The sequence below is a fragment of the Gossypium hirsutum genome, chromosome A09 (assembly GCF_007990345.1).
Source record: "Gossypium hirsutum isolate 1008001.06 chromosome A09, Gossypium_hirsutum_v2.1, whole genome shotgun sequence".
Lineage (NCBI taxonomy): Eukaryota > Viridiplantae > Streptophyta > Magnoliopsida > Malvales > Malvaceae > Gossypium > Gossypium hirsutum.
The window spans coordinates 72984147-73007529 of record NC_053432.1 but is presented as its reverse complement, the minus strand read 5'-3'; the positions used below and the strand labels follow the sequence as shown (position 1 = coordinate 73007529).

At 31.9% G+C, this 23383-nt stretch overlaps 3 protein-coding genes across 3 annotated transcripts in view; all 3 read right to left on the bottom strand.

Annotated features, from left to right (window-relative positions):
- LOC121206040 (uncharacterized) overlaps positions 1 to 13339 on the bottom strand; it is a 21078-nt gene extending 7739 nt beyond the window's left edge. The window contains exon 1 of the mRNA XM_041076210.1: positions 13175 to 13339. Coding sequence (XP_040932144.1) covers positions 13175 to 13339 — 165 coding nt within the window. The remainder of the gene's footprint in view (positions 1 to 13174) is intronic.
- A 1898-nt stretch (positions 13340 to 15237) lies between these two features.
- LOC121206176 (enolase 2) lies at positions 15238 to 16917 on the bottom strand. Its single transcript, XM_041076661.1, has 6 exons — positions 16520 to 16917; positions 16359 to 16409; positions 16174 to 16262; positions 16026 to 16077; positions 15850 to 15906; positions 15238 to 15711 (listed from the first exon to the last, which is right to left on the bottom strand). The coding sequence occupies exons 1-6, from the start codon at positions 16673 to 16675 to the stop codon at positions 15631 to 15633; spliced, it is 486 nt and encodes a 161-aa protein (XP_040932595.1). The 5' UTR covers positions 16676 to 16917; the 3' UTR covers positions 15238 to 15630.
- Positions 16918 to 19080: 2163 nt separating this feature from the next.
- On the bottom strand, positions 19081 to 21770 carry LOC107890127 (enolase). Its single transcript, XM_041076660.1, has 11 exons — positions 21605 to 21770; positions 21244 to 21307; positions 21085 to 21149; positions 20947 to 20994; positions 20527 to 20613; positions 20331 to 20411; positions 20024 to 20125; positions 19789 to 19944; positions 19642 to 19704; positions 19474 to 19554; positions 19081 to 19334 (listed from the first exon to the last, which is right to left on the bottom strand). Exons 1-11 carry the CDS (start codon positions 21671 to 21673, stop codon positions 19224 to 19226), a joined length of 927 nt encoding a protein of 308 aa, XP_040932594.1. The 5' UTR covers positions 21674 to 21770; the 3' UTR covers positions 19081 to 19223.
- Between the last annotated feature and the right edge of the window lie 1613 nt (positions 21771 to 23383).

The window sequence follows — 23383 nt, the reverse complement described above, 5'->3', positions numbered from 1 at the left end:
GGGCCAAGATCAATAGACAGGCGTGTGGTACAATCCGCTTATGTTTGGCCAAAGAGCAGAAGTACTCTGTCATGAGGGAGACATCAGCGAAGAAGTTATAGGATACACTGGAAGAAATTTTCTAATGAAAAGTCTTAAAAATAGGCTTTATATGAAAAAAATTTTATCGATTCACGTATGCACCGGTATGTCGATGAATGACCATGTGAACTTATTCATAAAATTTTAGCAGACTTGCTAATTTTGGATGAGAAATTTGAAGATGAAGACAAAGGCATTATTGTTGTTGAATTCCTTCCTGATGAATATGATCATCTTACCACCACATTACTTCATGGGAAGGACACGATCACATTTGATGCAGTTTGTACTGCGTTGTATAGATCTGAGACTCGAAAGAAAGATAAAAGAGATCACAGAGATACAACTGCAGAAGTCTTAACAGTAAGAGGTCGTTCACATATCAGCAAATCTGGTAGAAGGGGAAAGTCCAAAGGGAGACCCGCCAAAGATGAATGTGCCTTTTGCCGTGAAAAAGGGCATTGGAAAAAGAATTGTCCTAAGCTACAAAAGGGCAAGGCTATGTCCTAATGCATGTGTAGCGGAGCATGATGAGGAGTCAGACTTTAGCTTGGTTGGCATAGCAATGGCATGTCAAACAGATGAGTGGATTTTGGATTCAGGATGTACTTACCATATGTGTTCTAATAAGGACTGGTTTTCTAGTTTTAAAGAGCTAGAAGGGTGGAATTGTTCTTATGGGCAATGATAGTGCTTGTAAGACAATGGGAGTGGGTACAATCCAATTGAAGAATCACGACGGCTCAATCCAAGTCTTGACAGATGTTCGCTACGTTACCTAGCCTGAAGAAAAATCTCATCTCATTAGGGCCCTAGAATCTAAAGGGCTCACAATCACTTTGAGAGATGGATTACTAAAAGTAGTAGCTGGGCAATTGACGGTGATGAATGCACAAGAAGAAATAACTTGTACATTTTAAATAGAAGTACAGTTATTGGATCAACATCAACAGTTTTTACAAAAGATGTAGATTCAGAGGCTACCAGATTATGGCATATGCGATTGGGACATGCTGGTGAAAAAGCTTTGCAGACTTTGACGAAGCAAGGTTTGTTGAAAGGTGCAAATTCTTGCAAATTGGAATTCTGTGAACATTGTGTTCTGGGCAAGCAGACGAGGGTAAAATTTGGTCCAGCAATTCACAATACAAAAGGAATTCTGGACTACGTTCACAGTGATGTGTAGGGACCTACCAAAGTGGCTTCTTTGGGAGGTATGCACTATTTTGTTACTTTTGTTGATGATTATTCAAGAAAAGTATGAGTGTATCTAATGAAAAGAAAAGTGAAGTTTTGGATGCATTTCTGAAATGGAAAAAGATGGTGGAGACTCAGACTGGTCGAAAGGTCAAACGACTTCGATCAGATAATGGCACTGAGTACAAAAATGATCCATTTCTACAAGTATGTCAAGATGAGGGCTGTGTGACACTCACTGTCGGATACTCGCACAGGCTGGCAGCGCTGAATCGAACATATGAGAAAGTCATGTATTGTCCAGCGGATTGGCAAGGAATTGGGCTGGGCAGTCATGCGTCCATCTAATAACGGCCATCAGTCTGCAAAGAAAAATCCATGGAGAGGTGGTAAATCTGCTCGATTATATTCTACATTTTTGTTCCACGCATATTATCATGTAAGAAGTTAGACCCAAAGCAAGAAAGCATTATCTTGGGTATAACTGATGGAGTAAAAAGGATACCGTCTCTGGTGTCCTGATACAAGGAAATTATTTTCAGTAGAGATGTGACTTTGATGAATCACCATGTTAAAGTACAGGATTCACAAAAGGATGACAACCAGTAGTACTTTGCAGCAGGTGAGCTTGAAAGGTTACGATGATCCACTAATATTGAGGGACAATGATGAAGGTTCCTACCCAAACCTCTACAGCAACAAGATTCATTGCATATAGGAGGGCAAGAAGAGAGATTCTGTAAGCTTGCTCGCTTTGATGATATAGTGGCCTATGCACTTCCAATTGCAGATGATTCCTTCTACTTACATAGAAGCAATAGTACCTAATGGTGTAAAGTGGAAGCAAGCAATGAATGAAGAATGCAGTCTCTTCATAAAATAGACCTGGAGTTGGTGACACTACCCAAGGGAAAGAAGCAATTGGATGCAAATGGGTATATTGCAAAGAAGGAAGAATTTCCTGGTAAAAATAAAATTCGATCAAGGCTAGATTGGTAGCAAAGGGTTACGCTCAGAAAGAAGGAATAGGTATAATGAAGTGTTTTCTCCAGTTGTGAAGCATTATCTATACGGATTTGCTAGCCTTGGTGCGCAATATGATCTCGACAGTTCAATTGATGTGAACTGCGTTCTTACCGGTATTTGGAAGAGGAAATCTATATGACTCAGCCAGATGGATTCAATGGTTGCTGAAAGAAAATTGGGTTGCAAACTGCAAAGTCGCTTTATGGATTGAAGAATCTCGCGGCAGTGGTACAAAGCGATTTAATCAGTTCATGAAGGGCAAAGGTACACAGAAGTAAATTTGATCATTGCGTGTATTTTCAGAGCTACAGAAGAACTTTATACTTGCTCTTATATGTTGATGATATGCTATAGCATCTAAGAGCAAATTGAGATTAAAAGATTGAAGACTCAACTCAATCTCGGTTTGGATGAAGATCTAGGAGAGCTAAAAAGATTCTCGCATGGGAAATATGGGAGATAGAACTCATGATAGAGTTAGCTTGTCTCAGAAGCAGTATTTTGAAAAGGTACTACAGCAGTTTGGCAACGAACAGACAAACCTGTAAGTACCCCCATTGACTTTCATTTTGCTTCTGCAAACTTCTCTTCGACTATCGAACGAATACAGTCATTCGTATCTATGCGTGATGTATGTAGCATGTGACAACCGACATTTCACACATTATAGTACAGATATGCATATCTGGAAAGGATATGGCCAGCTGTGAATGGATTCTACGTATATTCAGAAGACGTGGTGTTGATTATGTTCAAGCAGGATAATACACTTGGTAAGGTGTTTTGGGTACGTTGATCTGACTATGCCGGTGATTTGGACAAGCGAGATCAACCACCGGTTATGTGTTTACACTTGCTGGAGGACCAATAAGTTGGAGTCTTCACTACAGTCTACATTGCGTTGTCAACCACAGAAGTCGAGTACATGGCTGTAACAGAGGCTGTAAAGGAGGCTATTTGGTTACAATGTATGACTAAACCTTGGATTGGTCAGGAGGATAGTAACGTGTATTGTGATAGTCAAAGTGCTATTCATTTAGCAAAGAATCAAGTTTATCATGCACGTACAAAGCATATTGATGTACGTTTCCACTTCGTGCGGGAAATTATTGATGAGGGGAAAATTTGTCTTCAGAAGATCAAGACTGCAGATAATCCCGCAGATATGATGACCAAGGTGGTAACAGTAACCAAGTTTGAACATTGTTTGAACTTGATTAATATCCTGCAAGTTTAACAGTTGAAGAAGGCACTATCAAGTATTGTTGTCAAAGGCAGAAAGAATTGTGTGAAGATAAGATTATCCTAATCAAATCTTTAAGGTGGAGATTATTGGAACCCACCCATTGTTTGAAAAGTCAAAAAAGGTGGGCACCGAAAGTAGAAAGTAAGATTGGTTGGCAAGTTGGGTTAAAAGTTGGCATGGGATAATTACAATTTTGGTCCCTAATTGTATAGGGACATTACAAGTTGATCCTTGAACCTCAACTATAAATAGGCCTAACCATTTCTTACTTTCTTCATCCATAATTGTCATTCTCTACTTAGCATTATTCTCTCTCCTATTTGTAATTCACTTGTAATTTTGGAGTGAATATATTTGGTAGTGCCGAGACGTAGGCAATTTGCTGAACCTCGTTAAATTCTGGTGTTCTTTTTATTATTTTGATATTTTTATGAATGTGATTGTAGTGATTTATTGTGCTATTAATTACGATAGAGGGATATTCTGGCTAGGAAAGATTGGTATTTAAGTGATCTTCGTGATCTACCTCTCTTTCCTGGGAATTGAACTTAGTGTGATTTTTCAGTACATATTTTTACTCTTTCACACGCTTCCGCGCAACAATTTATGTTGCCAATTGCACGTAATTTCTTATTGAATTTGATGATGATAAAGGAACCGATATTGGATAATAGTTGGGAAGGTGAAAGTTGATTTCTTGGATTTGGATGCTTGTATAGTTTTATTTATTATGATTTTGATTTTTTATCTCATTTAATTTTTGATGTTTTAGATTTTTTATTTTGATTAATTATTTTACTGGATTTTACTTAAATTAAGTCAAAGTTTGATTAGATTTTAACTTTTATTTATTTTTACATTAGAATTAAATAAAATTACCTTAATTATTAATTTTTAACTAATCAATTGGTAGAATATAATTATTGGAGGATTAAATTTATATTTGTTAATAAAAAAACTCACAATTGACTACATCATTGACTTCACTAAAAAAATCTAATTTAAAAACTTTAGTGATTAAATAAAAAAAATTATAGTTAAATGACAAAAAGCTCTCATGATTGAGTCATCATTGGTTTAGTTTTGGATTAATATATATAGAGGTACCTAATTTGAGAACTTATAACTATTTGGTACTTAAATTTTTTTTTAGATTTAATTAGTACCTAAACTTAAAATCGTAAGTCAATTTGGTACTTTTTTAGGTACTTGACTATGTTGTTAAATACGCTAACGTGATACAAATGACCATACATGATGACACGTGATAATCTCACATTTTAACACGTGACAAAATAATCTTTTTAAATTTTAATTTATTTTTAATTTTTCACATGTCAATGTGATACTGCATATGTCTCATATATAATTGTTATGTCAAATCAGATTTTAATAGGATTAATTGATACCTGTTAAGTTTCACTTTTTTACTTTTTTTTATCTCTATAATAATTTAAACATAGATTGAATATTAATTGATGAAAAACTAGAGTGAAGCAAAATCAAAACATAAAACTAAATTAATTTTAATTTTTATTTTTTAGTGAAAATAATACTAAATTACATCAAATAGCTTGGTCTAAGCTCTCATTTTATCTTATTTTGAATTACTGAGACTATGAGATTATCGTCATAATTTAAGTATTAATACATAAAAACTTTAGGTACTAAATATAAATTATTAAATTCAAAGATTCCGTATATATTCATCCTCCAATTATATATATAAAAACCGTTCAAAGACGGTAGCTAGCTTAAAAGCCATCGTGTCAGCTTTGACTATAACATTACCATTCTATCGGTCACCGCCACCGCTGTCGTGAGTCTTGAGCCGTTTTCAGGGAATCTTATTTCATCTCTTTTGTATTTTGTGATTATTGTTCTGTTCTTGGCATTGCTAAACTCACTCTATTGGTGCTTTCCGTCTCTATTCTGCCAGGTTAAATCACTGTACTGTTGGTGCTGCCTTGAATTGATTTACTTGATGCCATGCTGAGTTGTGTGCTTATTTATTTATATATAATATAATGGTTAATAATTATATTTTGATTATGTTAGATAAAAAAACAAGGTTTAGATTGATTTACCTAATAGGTTTTTTTAAAGAATTATGTAATAGATTTTTAGTTGTTAATTTGTTTGTGAATATGTTTAATATATTTTATATTTACAAATGTATTTATTTAATTTAAATAAAAAATAAAGATATATAATTTTAAATAAATTAACACAATACAATTTTGAAACTGTTGTCCACCAAAATTGAACAGAAAAAAAATAACCAGACAAATTTCCATTTATTCAAGCTGAATTCATTCATCCCTATGTCCAGTACTAGGTGAGTTCCTCCACATCTGTATGATGACACGTGCACCCACTATTCTTTTCTTTTGTATTCTTTTAAAGTAAATGGTGAAATTTTAATTCTAATCCCTCTACTGTATTATATCTGGGATTTAATATTTATATACTTTTTTTCATTCAAAGGTAAATAATTAAATTTCAGTTTTAATTTCTTTACCATATTTGAAATCCTCTTTTCGACTCTAACTCTCCCACTCCAGTCGTTGCTTTTCTTCCTATTAAGATTTAATCTTTCTATAGTAATTTTATTTAGTTTTGTACTCTATTTTTACTATCTATAAGGCTTTAGGGTCTTCTATGATGACACATTAAGAAATGGTCAATCTTATTTCTGGTTCCTCTACTATGCTAAAATTTAGATTTAATTTTTATACTTAATTTTATCCTTATATTTTATAATGTTATTAATTACCCTAAAAATGATTATTTAATTACATTTTTATGTGATTTTTTTTAAAAAATACTATTCTAACAAAAAATTTATTTTGGCATAAAGAGTTAGAATAATGTTGTCTTTCTTTAAAAAATTCCACGTTAACTCCTGAAATTATTAAAGGTGTTAATTATTTGGACTAATTAATAACACGATTCTCTTTTACTTTTTTTAAGTCATTAGATGATAGTGATAAAAGTTTAAAAGTTTCTTTGGCACTAACTCCTGTTGCTAACACATGTACATTTCTCTTTTTTTCTTTACATTATAAGAAATATTAAATTTCAACTTTAGTCCTTTTATTATGCTTGAGTTTGAGATTTTTTTTTTAATTTCTAACATAATTTGGTTAGTCCAAATAGTTAATATTGTGAATTTTTCGATTAAAATTTACGTGGATATATATATTTGAATGTCTGTCTTAGGGACGGACACATCTTTGAGTTTGCCTTGCATTTTATTTCTTTATAAGACAATGGTCAATTTTTAAAGTTGTCCCCTATACTATGCTTAAACTTGGATTGAATATATATCTTTAATTTTGACATAATTTGGCCCGTCTACTTTTACAATGTCATTAGTTTATCTAAATAGTTAATATTGTTAACTATTTCAATTACAATGCTGAGATTATTTTTCTTAAAAACACTATTCCAACAAAAAAATTTACCATGACGAGGTCGAATAAGAGTTTCTATGAAAAATTTCACATCAACATTTTCAACATAAATTTTTTTGTTACCTCACTACCAAGTAAATTCTTTTAATTTTAAAATGTCACACCAATGAATTTAATAGGAGAGTTTTAACAAATGTAACAATTAGACTTGACATTTTAAATTTGAAAGTAGAAAGACTAAATTTCTAAAATAAAAATAGAGAGTGTAATGACCCGAATTTTTACAGTTATCAAAAAGTGCATTTTCGGGTCTCCGTTTCTAAAAATAGATTTGTAAATATTTATTAAAATATTTACGAAGTTAAGAGAGTGATTAATTAAAGTTTAATGAAGCAAATTAGCTTAAATAAAGGATAATTAGATAAAAGGATTAAATTGAATGAAGTGTGAAAGTTTAATTATAGAATAAAGAAAATTAAAAGGACTAAATAAGTAAATAAACCAAAAGAGTGCCAAGTGTATGGCAAAAATAAAATACAAGTATAATAAATATAATACACACATTTGTAATACATATATTTATTTGCTTATTATTTAAGTAAATATTAATGTATTTATTATTATTAAATTAATATTATATGATAAATAAATAAAAAGTTGACAAATGTATGGTATGTATAGTGACATTTGTGATACTAATATATACACATTTGTAAAATACATGTATATTTACTTATTATATAAGTATATTATTAAATTATATATTATTATTAAGTAAAAGATATTATATAGTAAATAGATTAAATAAAGACAAATGTAATAATATATGTGTATAAAAATGTAAAATAGATATTGGATATTAAATAGATATTTTATTATAGCTATTATTAAGTTATTATAATATATATATAAAGTAAAGGAATAAGAAAGAAAAAGAATAAAAAAAGAAAGAAAGGATGAAACGAAACAGAGAGCAGGGGAAAGAAAGGAGGGAAAAAAAGAAGAAGGAAAAGGGAAAAATTGGGATTTCAAGGCTTGAAAGTTAAATAGGTAAGTCAATTTAGCCTTTTTTACTTAATTTTGATGTTTTGGAAGCTTTGGGATAAGGTTTTGATGAGATTAAGTGAATATTTTGAAAGTTATTAGATTTTTAAAGATTGTTCATGTTGAATAAAAAGATGAATTAGGGGTTAGATTGATAGGAATTCAAGTTAGAAATGAAATAAGGATTGAATTGTAAATTAATTCATAAGTTTTATGTTGTAGGGACTAAATTGATTAAATTTCGAAATTAGGAAAATATGCTGGAATTTAATAGTTAAATATGAGTTTAGTTAAAATTGAGTAGAAATAAAGTATGAATTAAGATAGAAAGTAAGTGATTTAGTTAGGATTAAATTGAAATTAAAGTAGAAAATCAACATTTTGCACTAAGACTATTTTGGACAGCAGCAGTAGTCTAAGTTTGAAAAATCACCAAAAATTGTATAAATTTAATTAAAGGATTAATAAATATGGAATTAAAGCTTATTGAGTCTAGTTTCTTATAGAAAAAACGGTGTAAGCAATTGAATTGTAAATTATGAGATATAATAAATTTTGTGAGACAAGGTCAGAATGAATTCGGGTTCCCCTGTTCTGACTTTGAAAAATCACCAAAAATTGAATAAAAATAATTAGAGGCTTAAATTTATATTTTTAGAATTCATAATGAGTCTATTTTCAGGATAAATCAATGGGAATATTATCCGAGTTCTGTACTGTGAGATAATTAATTTTTAGTGAAGAAGGATCGAAACTGTCAGACAGTAGAATAGGGGTGAATTTAAAGAATAAACTGTAACTAATGGCTAAACAAAAAATTCTGAAAATTTTATGGTAATAATGTATATGAGTCTAGTTTCAGGAAAATTAACGGATCTTAATTTGGAGTTCCGTAGCTCAAGTTATAAATAATTTAGTGACTATGACACAGATGGACAGCTTGAATATTCATAAAAGTAAATAATAAAATTATAGATAATGTTACTTACAAGTGTGTTATATACACTAAGGATGTGGAATGGAGAGGAGAAGGAGGAAAATATGTATGAATATTCATCTAGCATGGCTAATTTGCATGTTTTAGGCTCAAGGACTAAATTGAATAAAAGTAAAACTTTATGGGTAATTTTGTAAAAATGTCAGAAATGACCAAATTGCATGAAATGGATTATTTTATTATTTAAATTACAAATTGAATGAAATTATTAATTTAGTTCAAGATCGGAGGAAAACATGTTTTAGGGATTAAATTGAAAAGTGTTGAAATTATGGAAAATTCTGATATTTTATAGAATTCATAGATTGTTATCAATATGGATGAGAATAATATCTAGAAATAAGGGTTAAATTGCAAGAATTTTATTTTCCTGACCCTAAGGATGAAATCGTCATTAATTAAAAGTTTAGGGGCAAAATAGTAATTTTTCCTAGAGCATTAATTAAATGCATTAGAATATGAAATGAATGAAAATGATGATCAAATTTATTTATAAAGATCCTGACGACTCAAAAATGAGACTTGATCGTGGAAAATAAAAGATATCGGATTAAGGAAATTATAAACACAAACAAGCAATAAGGTAAGTTTGTGTAACTTGAATTGTATTTTAAATACTTAAAATATGTGGTTATGTGATGAAAATATGATTTGAATGTTCAATTCATGATAATTGATGAAATATTGCTAATACTCGATATAAATTGAAAATAAAGCCCGGTTGAATGAAAAGAAAATTCGATAGATCTCTGAAAAGGAATTGACTGTAAAAAGGATCTAGCCCAGACGGGTGATCCTATTCTGATATAGCCCTCTATGTGTAAAATGGATTTAGCCCAGACGGGTAATCCGAATTAGGGTCTGAATTTAGCCTGAACTGGTAATTCAGATCCAAGCTCATTAGAGTAATTGTCATTGCAGGGATTTAGCCTGGACTGGTAATCCGACAATACTCTATGAGTTTATATTACAGGGGATTTAGCCTGGACTGGTAATCCCACTGTAAGGATGAGGTTCGCGGGAGTGTGCTCTCTGATATGAAATGTGTAAGACCATGGTTGAAAGATACCATGACAACCATCATGGTTGAAAGATACCATGGCAACCTCATATGAAATGTGTAAGACCATGGTTGAAAGATACCATGACAACGTGATATGAAATTAATAAGACCATGGTTGAAAGATACCATGGCAACGTGACATGAAAAGAATAAGACCATGGTTGATAGATACTATGGCAACCTGATATGAAATGAATAAGACCATGGTTGAAAGATACTATGGCAACGTGACATGAAAGAATAAGACCATGGTTGAAAGATACCATGGCAACATGACAGAAAATGAATGAGTAAGACCATAGTTGAAAGACACTATAGCATCATGTCAAAGATAAATAAGACCGTGGATGGGAGACGCTATGACATCTATTGAACAATTGATATTCAGGTAATACTTATCAGATGACGAATGGTTATATGAAATGGTTGTGTGAAATGTTTACAAGAACTGGTCATATGGAAATATATGTACAAAATAGTTGTATGGAATAATTATGAAGATAAATAAACAAAATAAGTATAAGTACATGGAATATAATTTATGTCAAGTTTGATATAACTATTACCGGAATAAATATACATAAAATATATGGAAATGATGGAGCATGAAATATTGATATAATGAAATGAATGATATATGCTTATGAAGAAACGGTAAAAGCATGATATGTTTCATGACATGTACATATATGATTATCTTTGATATTTTGATACAATGAAATTATGTAAGTTGAGACTATTATTAAACTCAAGTGCGATATGTAGAGAAAATAAGTATATCAATGTTGAATTTAGATGAAATGTGTACAAGTATACTAACAATGATGTTGTTCGATGCTTAGACAAGTGCCAAACTATTGATTGAACGGTAACATGTTTAATTATAAGGAGCATTGAAATAGTAAGTACTTAGATGAAAATAAAATTTAAGATTTTGCGAAATTTTTTTTATAATCCCGATTTAATTCCGGTTGGTTTCTAATGTATGTTTAGGGCTTCGAGGGCCCAATAGAGAGACGTTATGATTATTTCTAAAATATGAATAATAAATGACTTAGAATTATCTGAAAATGTTCAGTAAACTCCGGTAATGGCTCGTACCCTATTCCGGTAATGGATACGGGTAGGGGGTGTTATAGAGAGATTAATTTCAAATGTGTGAAGTGTATAGAAAATTAGAGTATATTTAACCTTCAAGTTTTTACTATATAATTTAACACAAACAAATAATTAACCCAATACAAAGTATGGTCACCCAACTATTAATAATTTTTTTGTCACACAAATATAAAAAGTTACAAAATGATTACCCAACTATTCAATTTATTTTATTTTTGTCATCAGCTTGCTGATGATGAAAATCTAACCATAAACATTTACACATTGTCTAATTTTGAAAATTGGCATAATAGCAACTTTACCCTCAACATTTATACATTGTGTCAATTTAGTCTTGGTTCTAGAAAATCTAACCATCAACATTTATACATTGTGTAATTTTGATCTTTTTTTTTTTACAGATTTGCTGTTCTTTGTGACCTAAAAAAACTTATTAACTAAATTTGATTGAAATATATAACAAATGAAAACACCTAAAAATCCAAGATAGTAATTTTCATCTTTTCTTATTCTTTTAAAATTAACCCTCAATGTCACAAAGAAAAACAGAACTGCAAAAAAGACTAAATTACACAATGTGTAAATGTTAAGGGCTAAATTTTTTAGAATCAAGACTAAATTGATATAATTTATAAATGTTGAGAGTTAAAATTGCTATTATGCAAATTTTAAAAGTTGTCATCATTAGCCAACTAATAACAAAAAAAGAAGATAAAATTGAATAGTTAGTGACTATAAAAGAAATTTACTAATAATTGAGTGAACATTTTGTAATTTTTCATAGTTAAGTGACAAAAAAGAAATCTATTACCAGTGTAGTTTACCCGTAATTAAAAAATTTATGTATAATAATTGTTGGAGCATGTAAAACCATAGTTATTAGCTATCAAAGTTGATTAACAACTAGAAAACAAACAATTAAACAAAGTACAAAATGATATGTTGAAGAATAATGATCTGAAAAACTTATATTGACTAGAAACTTGCACAACTTATCTACACACAATAGTGGTGGTTGATAACAATATAACTGAAGGTAACAACCCTAATAGACTTAAAACAATCTTAACATTTTAATCTAATCTGTTGGTTAACAACTAAGCTGCGCTGCTTAATACTCTAACAATCTCCTAGTTTTCTACCCTTTGTTGATTATTAGACACATCAACAAATGGTAACACTCGAAAAGCACTGTGAAAAAAAGAAATTGCTTTGGTGTGATTGGCTTTGTAAGAACATCGGCCACTTAATCTGTTGAGGGAACAAAATTGACTTGCAAAACACCATCAAGGACTTTCTTCATGGATAAATTGGAGACCGGTTTCCATGTGCTTAACCTTAGCATGGTGTGTAGGATTAGTAGCCATTGAAACTGTGGAGGTATTATCACACCAAACAACTGGCGGTTGATTTCAGTCAACAACTGTTTTATACCTAGCATCTCAGAAACACAACTAAGTTGTGATACTCGGCTTCTGACAATGATTTGAACACAACGGATTGCTTCTTAGAACGCCATGCAATAGGATCAGGTCTAATGTACATACAGTAACCTGTTGTTAAACTACGATCTTCAACAGTAGGGGCGCAATCATCAACAGAATTGCAAACCACACCAAACTACCCTTTTGTAAAATACAAACCATGATCCATTGCGCCACGTCTAAGATACCTTAACACTCGTTTAATAACCTTTTAATGAGTGTCGAAAGGTGAAATCCATATACTGATTAAGCTTAATTATTGACACAATAAGCTAGATCAGGTCATGTAATACATTCAAACTGGAGAGTCCCAATAACGCTTTATAAATGATTATCATCGACAGGACTGTCATCCAAGGAAGTCAACTTAGGAGTGCCCACCATGGGCTAGGAGTAGGAGTTGCTCCAGTCATACTTGTTTTGAGGATCAACTTTTGAAAGTTGAAAATCAAGCTGTTCAACAAGATACTTCCTTAGAGTGTGAAACCAGGCTCAATGTGCCTGTCTAAGTCCATATAGTATCTTATTCAGCTTGCAAACAAGTTGTTCCCCATTGGTACCTTGAACTTCAAATCCAGATGGTTGATCCATGTATATTTCCTCAGGCAAGGCACCATTACGAAGTGCATTATTGACATCTATTTGCCTCAGTGAACGTCCATTCATAACAACAACAATAAGAATGGTTCGAATGGTATTTGCTCAAACCACTAGACTGAATGTATCCACAAAATCGGACTCAGCATGCTGAGAAAATCATTTAGCGACCAATCATGCTTTATATCGATCCACAGGCCCATCTACTTTCTTTTTCACTTTAAACAACCATTTGCAATCGATGGATCGTCGTGCTGCAGGAAGAGGACAGAGACTCCAAGTGCTGTTGTTAAGAAGAGCATACAACTCATTATGTACAACACCTTGCCAGTGAGGATGAGCCATTGCTTCATGCACATCAGCAAGAGTAGAATCTGATAAATAAGTTGTCTTGGTTAAGGTAGACCTTAGGTTTGATGACGCCAATTTTACTACAAGTGACTACAGAGTGAGTATTGAGTAAGGGTGGTGCTCTATGTTGAGATGGACTAGCAACATAAATAATAGGCTGGGAAAGCAAATGGGAGGGAGTGGTTGATGGGGTGGCGAGTGAATCGTTTACAGAAACTGAAGGTATGGAGTTAGAAGTTGCAGGTAAAGAAGCTGAGATAGGCGATAAAGAAAATAAAGTTGCAGGGGTCACAAATGAAGTCAAAGGTGTCAACACAAGTAATGTAGAGCTAAAGTGAGGACGCGAGGGTGAAGTGGAAGTAACTGGTGCAGACTTAACAGCAGTTTGAAAAGGAAACACAAGCTCATGAAAAGTAACATGATAATCTTTGTGCAATGAAGAATAACCAAGAAAGGTATAGGGGGCGGACCTAAATTGCAACTTGTCTATTAATAATTTTGCCATTTTTCTATAATTGCTTCTTTCTTCTTCTTCTTTTTAAAGAAATTGATCATTTTTATTCATGGAATATTGTTTTAAGCCATCAATTGATGATTCAATGGTCCAAAAATTCTCACTTGCTGCACCAACTAGTTGGAAACAATATTTAATCCTTAGTTTCTTTAAAGCTTTACATTTTTTATAGATCTTCAATGTCACCACCGAGTGACTTGGCTTGACGGCATTCAAGAATTTGTGAACTTGACATAGGCGTGAAAGAAAATAATTGGTATCTTATCCGTTAGTTCTTTTTAATTATATTTTAATACAATACTCATATTTAAGTGTACAAATATAATCCATATGTATATAATCCAGATCGCCATATCATTATAAATAATGATTAAAATTGTATTAGATAATTTATGAATAGAAAATTAATGGAGAAATTTAACCAATTATTATTGAATCAAAATTTATATAAATAATAAATTTTTTAACACAATTAACAAAACATATGAATGGGACATGAATTCTAAAAGATAAACTATTGTATTATCGAATTTTAATAATTTTTATTTTAGATATTCAAAATAAAAATACATTTTAGACATAGCTGTTAATAATCATTTTGAATTTTTGTCATATGCCATTAATTTAATATTTATTTTAGTCACCAACTTTATAGAGAGAAAATTTTATATTTTTGCATGAAAAATCATTTTATTTTTATATTTCTTTTGTTTATTTTTTATTTTATTAATTTTAGTTTTGGATTAACTTTTCCAATAAAGAGAAAAACCTAGGATTTCACATAGAATTATCAAGGAAAAACTATTTTATCTTTTTAATTTCCTTAATTCTCAGCTTTTTTTGGAATCAAATTGAAAATTTTCCAATAAGGAAAAACCTAAGTTTTTATAAGAAAAACTCTGTTTTTATAGTAAAAAAAAGTTATTTTATATTTTTAACTTTTTTTTTAGATTTGATTTTAGTTTCTTTTTCAATAAAAAGATGAAAAGCTGAATTTTTTACAAGGAATTGAGTTATAAGGGAAAAATTGGTTTAATCTTTGCAGTTGAATAACTCAATTCCCTATAAAAATTCAAGTTTTTTTCTTAACGAGGAACAAAAATGAAAACTTTGATGACTAAAATGAGTGTAAAGTAACATTGACTAATCCGGGATTAACAACAAATGGCCAAAATGAAAACGGTTGTTAATAATAGTGCCAAAATGCAATTTTTTCATTTGTGGTAACTCAGCCGGAAGTTAAAAAGGCAGCAGAACCATGATCTCCGAAAATAACAAGCAACCATGAACGGGGTACCTATAAAAACAAGGAGCTTGATTTGAGGTTTTCGACATAATTTTATGTTTCTTTGGAACAAAATTTCCGTCAAAATTATTGAAAAAAAAAGGTTTTTGGGTCTTGACTAACCCACCATGTGCTATTATAACTTATTCATTGGAAGTAAGCTCTATCGCGCACATCCAGTCGCAACAAACTTTATCATCAAACCAACTCCTAATAAGGTTCAACAGGAGCACGGAAACTAGCTCCGGCATAGATGGCATCCGAACCGAGCTCCTCCTCGATTCGCAAAAGCTGCAAATTATAAAATAACATCGACATAATCAGACGATGCTTGGTACATGAAAAAAAAACTAATAACGTTGAATTTGTTTTATCATTCAAGAGAAGGGAAAAAAAATCATATGATTGTTTAAAGGTAAAGATGTTAACCTGATTGTACTTAGCTAGACGCTCAGACCGGCATGGAGCTCCGGTCTTAATTTGACCCTGATTTAAAAAAAAAAGAACAAATCTATGTTAAGAACAAGAACTGAGATTGCAACATCTAAATTCACAACAACAAAGATTTAGGCAATAAAAGTACGATTAGATTTCAGAGTCATTACCGTGGCCAAACCGACCGAAAGATCCGCAATAAATGTATCCTCAGTTTCACCACTGCAATCGAATAGTTTATACATTCCATGAGAAACAGGACTTCTGATTTTGTAATCGGATTAACAAATTTAGCATTTAAAGGTTTGTCATTGAAACCTGCGGTGGCTGGCCATCACACCCCATCCAGCTTTCTTGGACATTTTGACAGCTTCGATACTTTCGGTAACAGATCCAATTTGATTAACCTATTTACCGGTCATACAAGAAAGAATCTAGATTAATTTCAAAGGCTTGACGATGAAACATAAATGATCTTCTAGAGGAAAACAACCCAATGGTACCTTGAGAAGAAGAGCATTGCAAGTTTTTTCTTTGATAGCCTTCGCAACCCTCTTCAGAGATTAAAAATGAATGAGTGACATCATGATCCTTAGAAAAGAATACTTGGGGATGCATACATGACTACCCATAAAAAGACACCAGCAGATAAATGAAATTCTACCTTTGGATTGGTGACCAAGAGATCATCTCCGACAATCTGAACTTTTGTTCCAATTTCATTGGTTAGTTTGGAGTAATGCTCCGTTGTAAAGCCCAAAATCTGCCCGGGCCCATACCAGCAAAATAGAGCCAAATAATAAAAACAAAAGCAGCCCATTTTCAGCCAATTTAAACCCAAAAACTACAAGCCCAAATGCCCAATATTAATAAAAACCCTAGAGGCCCGAATGGCCCAAAACTACACCAACTTTCAAACACAAAAAGAAACCCCGGCCGCATGTTGTCGCTGCCACCTCCTGCGCACGCCCACCGCCGCTACTCGCCAATCGCTGGCTTCGCGTGTCCACGCGTCTGACACCATCTGCCGCTGCATGCTCCTCCTCCACTACCAGCACCTCCATGCCCTGCAAGATCAAGACAAAAAAACAGGATAGAATAATAGAAAAAGGATGTAAAAAGGGGTTATAAAACCCGAAATGAAGGACTGAACGGGGGGGGGTTTCTTTGTTTTTTTTTTTGGCATTTTAATACAAAAAGCAGAGAAAAATACACAAAAAAAAGGAAACAAGGAACGAAAACATAAATCGGAAGGTGATTTTGTTTTTCTCTATTATCTTCTTAAATCCATTTTTTCCTTTTTCTTCCTCATTTCTAACATATATATACACATAAAATCGAAAAATAAAAAAAACAAAAAAAAATAAATTTTTTACCTTTTCCGGCCACCGCGTGCGGTGGCTGGCGCCGGCGCCGGCGAGCCTCCGGTGGCCGTCCGGTGACCGGCCCCCCTGGCCGGATTCCCCTTCTCTCTCCCTTCTCTCTTCCCTCTCTCCTTTTTTTTTTCTTTCCCTCTCCCCAAATGATTTTTTTTTGGTTAGTTTAGGCCTTATATAGCCCTCCAAAACGACGTCGTTTTGGCCATGCCCGACCCATCCGACCCGACCCGCTAGAGGATCCGCGTGTTTTCATTTGAATGGGATATTTATGCGCGCAGTCCTTCCGCTTTTCTGATGCTTCACAATTAAGTTTTTTATGATTTTCAATTTGGCCCTATAATTTCTCGCGCTTTTCGATTTAGTCCCCGCCAATGTGCTGCGTTTTAATGGAAAGGAATAATTGTTGTTTCGGTCCCCCAACGTTTCACGCGCGTACAATTAAGTCCCTTTTCTTTGTTTTCATTTCAAATTGGCCCCACAACTTTGTTTTTAATTCAATTTTAGTCCTTTTTTTGTTGATTTTTATATCTTTATTAAATATCCTTGTTATTTTTATATTACCATTATTATTATTATTATGTATTAGTATATATTTTTATTATGTACGTGTATACCTATATATATTCTCATATTTAACATTTTTATTTCACTTTATTTTAATATTTTATTAATGTTATGTTTGTTTCTTTTATATTCCAATGTTATCATTATTATTATTCTTATTATTTTATTAGTTTATGCTTTGTTATATATTTATATATTTATAATACGTATATATACTTGATATATTTGTATATACCTCGGTAATATTATTACTAGTTTTCAATATACGCATATATTACCTAAATATTTTAGTATTATGTAAATATTTTAACATTATATTATATATGTATTTATATATTACGTATGTACATATACCTTTTAATATTATATTTTGTATTACGTAAATATTATTTTAAATACTGTATTGTATATATATATCCTTAGTACCACGTTACATATATATTGTGTATATACTTGTTTTCTTACCCTTATTATATTCATTGTTAATACATTTATTTTTTTATACATGTATACGTACCCTTTTTATAATATTATTTTTTACACATATATGTATATATTTATCTATGTTTTCATATTCTATAATTTATATGCATTTCTTATTTTATGGCTTAAAATTATACATGCATATACTTTTTTACATAATTGTATTTATTGTCATCATTGTTATTTGGCGTTTGTTTATTTATTCATGTACACTTGTGCTTTTTCTAAAAGGTTAGTTCTATTTATTTATTTGTATGCTTTGTTTATGTAATCGCCTCGTCATTTCATTTTGCCTATTGTATTGTTGTTACTCACTTTACTTTGCTCACCTCGTCGTATTCGTTGTTGTTTTGTCAAGCATTGACACTAAACATCAAAAGGAAAATTTTTCTAAATGAGGCAATATTTCGCGTTTGGAAAATCGAGAAACGTGCCCTAACGTGCTGGGTTTCGATTCCTCGTTCGACTAAATAGCCAAATATCCTCTTAAAGCTTCAAAGTATGGTTTCATTAAACTATAAGGTGATCTTGGTTTCGATGGTTTAGAGTATCGTGTCCTAACGTGCTGGATGTGATATTCCTTCGGAACAAGAGAATCTTATATTTCAATTCACGTTATCAGAGTTTCTTTTAAGGATCGCATTTTTAAAACTCTTCAAATTTTTAATTTTCGACACTAAGACACTGATTAATCAACTAGGTACCAATTTTGGGCGTATCGAGGGTGCTAATCCTTCCTCGTGCGTAACCGACTCCCGAACCCATTTTTCTGAATTTCGTAGACAAAAATCGTTGTTTTAATAAAATCTAAATCGTTTATTAAAAACAACCGTTTTACGAGGTGACCCGATAACACCTCATCAAAAAAGATTGGTGGCGACTCCCATTTTTCGTTTTATTTTCAAAATCCAAGTCGACCCCGTTTCCATCCAAAAAATGGTGTCAACATTGGTCAAAGGGATCCTCAATTGACTCAATAGGATACTCAGAAACAAATGACTTGTATAAGTCTTTGAGAGCATCTCCTGATATCTTTTGTGAACCATCATTTTTCTGCACATGCCGAACAATAGAATATAGACACGACATATACACAGCAACTTGAATATATATCTAAAATGATATGGTAATCATATATAAACAGAATCTCATAAAGCTGCAATGACTGAGAATATCTTGTATCACAAATCACCTCTTCCTTGAAGTTCAGATCATAGGTTTTATCTGCTGATCCATAAAATTCGGACGCAGCAACATCCATTCCAATAACAACCTAGAATAGTGAAAAAATATTTAATCAGTCATCTCCTAACATCAAACAACAGAGAATTCATAAGGGTTACCAAGAAGGGGCACTAACTTTGCCAGTGTAACCAGCTTTTGCAATGGCAGTCTTTAACAATTCAAGCCCTTCCTTGTTCTCCTGAACTTGAATAAAAAAATGACGTCAATTAACCTAAAATTAAACTAACAAGTGAAAGATGAACAAAAACCGTGATATTTTGACCTGAATGTTAGGAGCAAAACCGCCTTCATCACCAACATTGGTTGCATCTTGACCATACTTCTTCTTGATCACAGACTTCAAGTTGTGGTAGACTTCCACACCCATTTTCATGGCCTCCTTAAAAGATGATGCTCCTGTAGGGAGAATCATGAACTCCTGCAAGCACATAAGTATGAAACCATTAGTATCAGAAAATAACTTAAAGATCAAAAGAAATCATGAGAGCTGCACATACCTGCATAGCAAGTTTGTTACCTGCATGCGAACCACCATTGATGACATTGAAAGCAGGGACTGGAAGAACCAACTTTTTGTTACCAGCAAGGTTAGCAATGTGCTGCATCCAAAAGGTAGGTTTATTAGATCCAGATGACATGAAAATACAAAGAATTTCATACAAGTTACAAGAAATTTCCGAACAAAATTGTGAAAATCATTCTATAATGAGTTTTAACATGATGGAATCCGTTACATTCAAATACATAGATAAGTCTATAGAATAGAAGAAAACGAGAATGGAAGTCCAATAAGCCAGAATGTACCCTATAAAGGGGAATATTCAGAACTTCAGCTCCAGCTTTGCAAATTGCAAGGGACACAGCAAGAATGGCATTTGCTCCAAGCTGAAAGAAATTTAACAAATGAATAAATACAACCCCATCAAATTAAGATGTTAATGAGACTCAAAACAAAAATTATTGAAAGAGATAAATAAAATAGGCAATCAGCTTAAGCTACCTTTTGTTTGCACCAACCCCACTCGTTTTGAGTTCCGTCTAGTTGTTGAACCATGAAATTGTCAATAGCAGTCTGCTGAGTTGGATCCTGCGGTAATCAATTGAAGACACACTACAGGAAAAAGCAATCCGCTGCTTTTTTGCCTAGGTTCACCACAATTAACTAATGTCTAGTCCCCTGTTTAGTTGCCAATGCATGTTTCTGCTTAATATACTTTTGATGATATATGCTTAACATTAGCACATTCTTTATTGTACGGTAACAAAATTTATGGAATCAAAAGCAAATAATCGCAAAAATAACGACAAGAAGGAGTGATGAAGGTAAAATGTACATTAGAACAATGACAATATCATTATTCAGCAGTCGATGAAACATTACAACTATCAAATAAAAGCGAAAACAAGTCAAGGGACAAACCTTTCCAATCAATGCAGGCCCGATAATCGTGTTAACATTAGCAACAGCCTGTATATAACACAAGAACAGATTGTAAATAAGATAAATTCTCGAAAAAAATCCAGTAAAAATAAAAGCTAAAATGCAAGAATAACTGACCTTTGATACAGCTTTACCAAGGTAATCGGAACCTCCATCTCTCAGTTCAAGAGCCTCGTAAACTCCTAAAACAAAACAAAATAAATGAGTAAATAAATAAAATTTTACAATTTTTTTTGAAACTAATTACTTGGATGATGGCTGAATAAATTAATGTACCAGTGGATGCACCGCTTGGCACTGCGGCTCTAGCCTTTCTACCGTTGGATGTTTCCACATCAACCTATCGAATTTAATAAAGTATTCCGTTAGATTCGACTTTAAAATCCTTCATAAATTTGAATGTTAAAAAATATCTGTATAACTACCGGGATAGCATTTATTTTAAGCAAACAGCGGAAAATGATTAGAATATTCAACTGCTCGACCGATTCGACTCGTCGAGTCGTACTATCCAAAAGCAAACAAATCGGGAAATAAGTGACAAACATGATATATATAATATACAGATCGTTGACATCAACATATAGAGTAGAAAGTGAACGAAAATGAAGTGAGAAGATAAGATGAGGAAACGAACCTCGACCGTTGGATTTCCACGGCTGTCGAAAATCTGCCTAGCTTTAATGGAAACGATGGTAGCAGCCATCAGATTAGAGCTTTTCTGAGATCTAAAGAGAAAGGGAGATGAGAGAACAATAATGGAAGATTTTTAAGATTAATCAATCCCAATAGTCTTTTTAGCGAACAATCGTAGTGTGGTGTTTATTAGGAGAATGTTAGGATAACGATAGCCGTTGATTTCGAGAAAGGGAAGTTGTAACCGTTGGATTTTTGAGTTTAATTAGGTTTGGAAGAACCAAAAACATGCGCTTTATGTCACGTGATGAGCTCGGGTTTTTAACTGTCGTTCGTTTGGTGGATGTATGGCATTATGGTTTTCACCGAATTGTCAAAAAGGCGGCATTGGTTAGCTGAAAATTCAGTGCTTTGATTTCTGCTTGCCGTGTTTGTGGGGAGGGATGTGGAAAAAAATTACCTAACCGAAAAAATGAAAATGAATTTAATTGAAAAATAATAATATTTGATATATTTGGTTTTTTCGGTTTAATTACTTTTCATGTTTAATTTAATTGATTTTGACATTTTAAATTAAATAAACTAGTTAGGACTATAAACCTATATCTCATTTATATACTCAAGCCCAGGTTTAAATCTTCAATCCAAATATTCATTAAAACTCAATATTCTTAAAACCCAAATCCAATACCCTTTAATATTTAAAACTCAAATTGATAATTTATTTTTTATAATATTCATTTTTATTTTTATTATTTAATATATATAAACCTAATTTAATTTTAATACTTCTATGTAAGAAAATAAAACTTTGTATCATATTTTAATTTTTATAAAATTTATATGTACAATAATTTAAATTTGAATATTTCTCGGGGAAATCTTTTTTATCATTTAATATAAATTTCATAAAAACTAAATGATAAACATTTCATTTATGATATTCATAAAAATTAAATTATACTCAGTTGTTTTTATGATATTCATTTTATTTTTATGATACATTTCATATACCAAAGTAAGGATATGTTGGTCGTGTAAGAAAATATTATGGTAAATTTAAGAAAGGAGACAATTATGTGAAAAGAAAAATAAAGGAAATAAAATTATAAGCATCTCATTAGAAATTTTTTCTAATTAAAAAAAATATCAAAAACTGAAAACCTGAATAAAACCACAAATTTTCGATTCAATTTATTCAGTTTTGCACCCTAAGTCGTTTTGGTTTATTCAGCTTAGGTGGTTAATTAGGTTTATTCGATTTTTGGTATAAAGACTTAAACTGATTAAACAGATCGAAAGCACACCCTCGGTTGAGCGTGCATTTACATTGGTGAAAGCTAAATAGTCCGAATAATATTGAAAATAATTGTCGCAATAAGATTAATTATTGTAGCAATAAAAATGAGTATCATAGCAGTGAGTTTAAAATTGATTGTGAGATATATATTTGAATTCGAACATAATAATTTTCATAAGATTATAATAAAAAATGAATTAAGGATATTAAATTAATGAGAAAATATTTGGTACGATACTGTAACGTCAAGGGGTTGACAAATATCGTATAAGGGTTAGTAAAATATTAAAAAATATATTTTAGAAAAAAAGAAACATACAACAATTTTTTATGGATATATGCCTGAAATAACTAGAGTCCAACTAAGAGAAGCAATCTTGCTTGAAGTTTAAAACGTGGCTGCTTACGTGGAGAATAGGTCGCATCTTCGTACACTACAGGAAAATAGACTTTTAGCGGCGCTTTTAGGTGCCGCTAAAA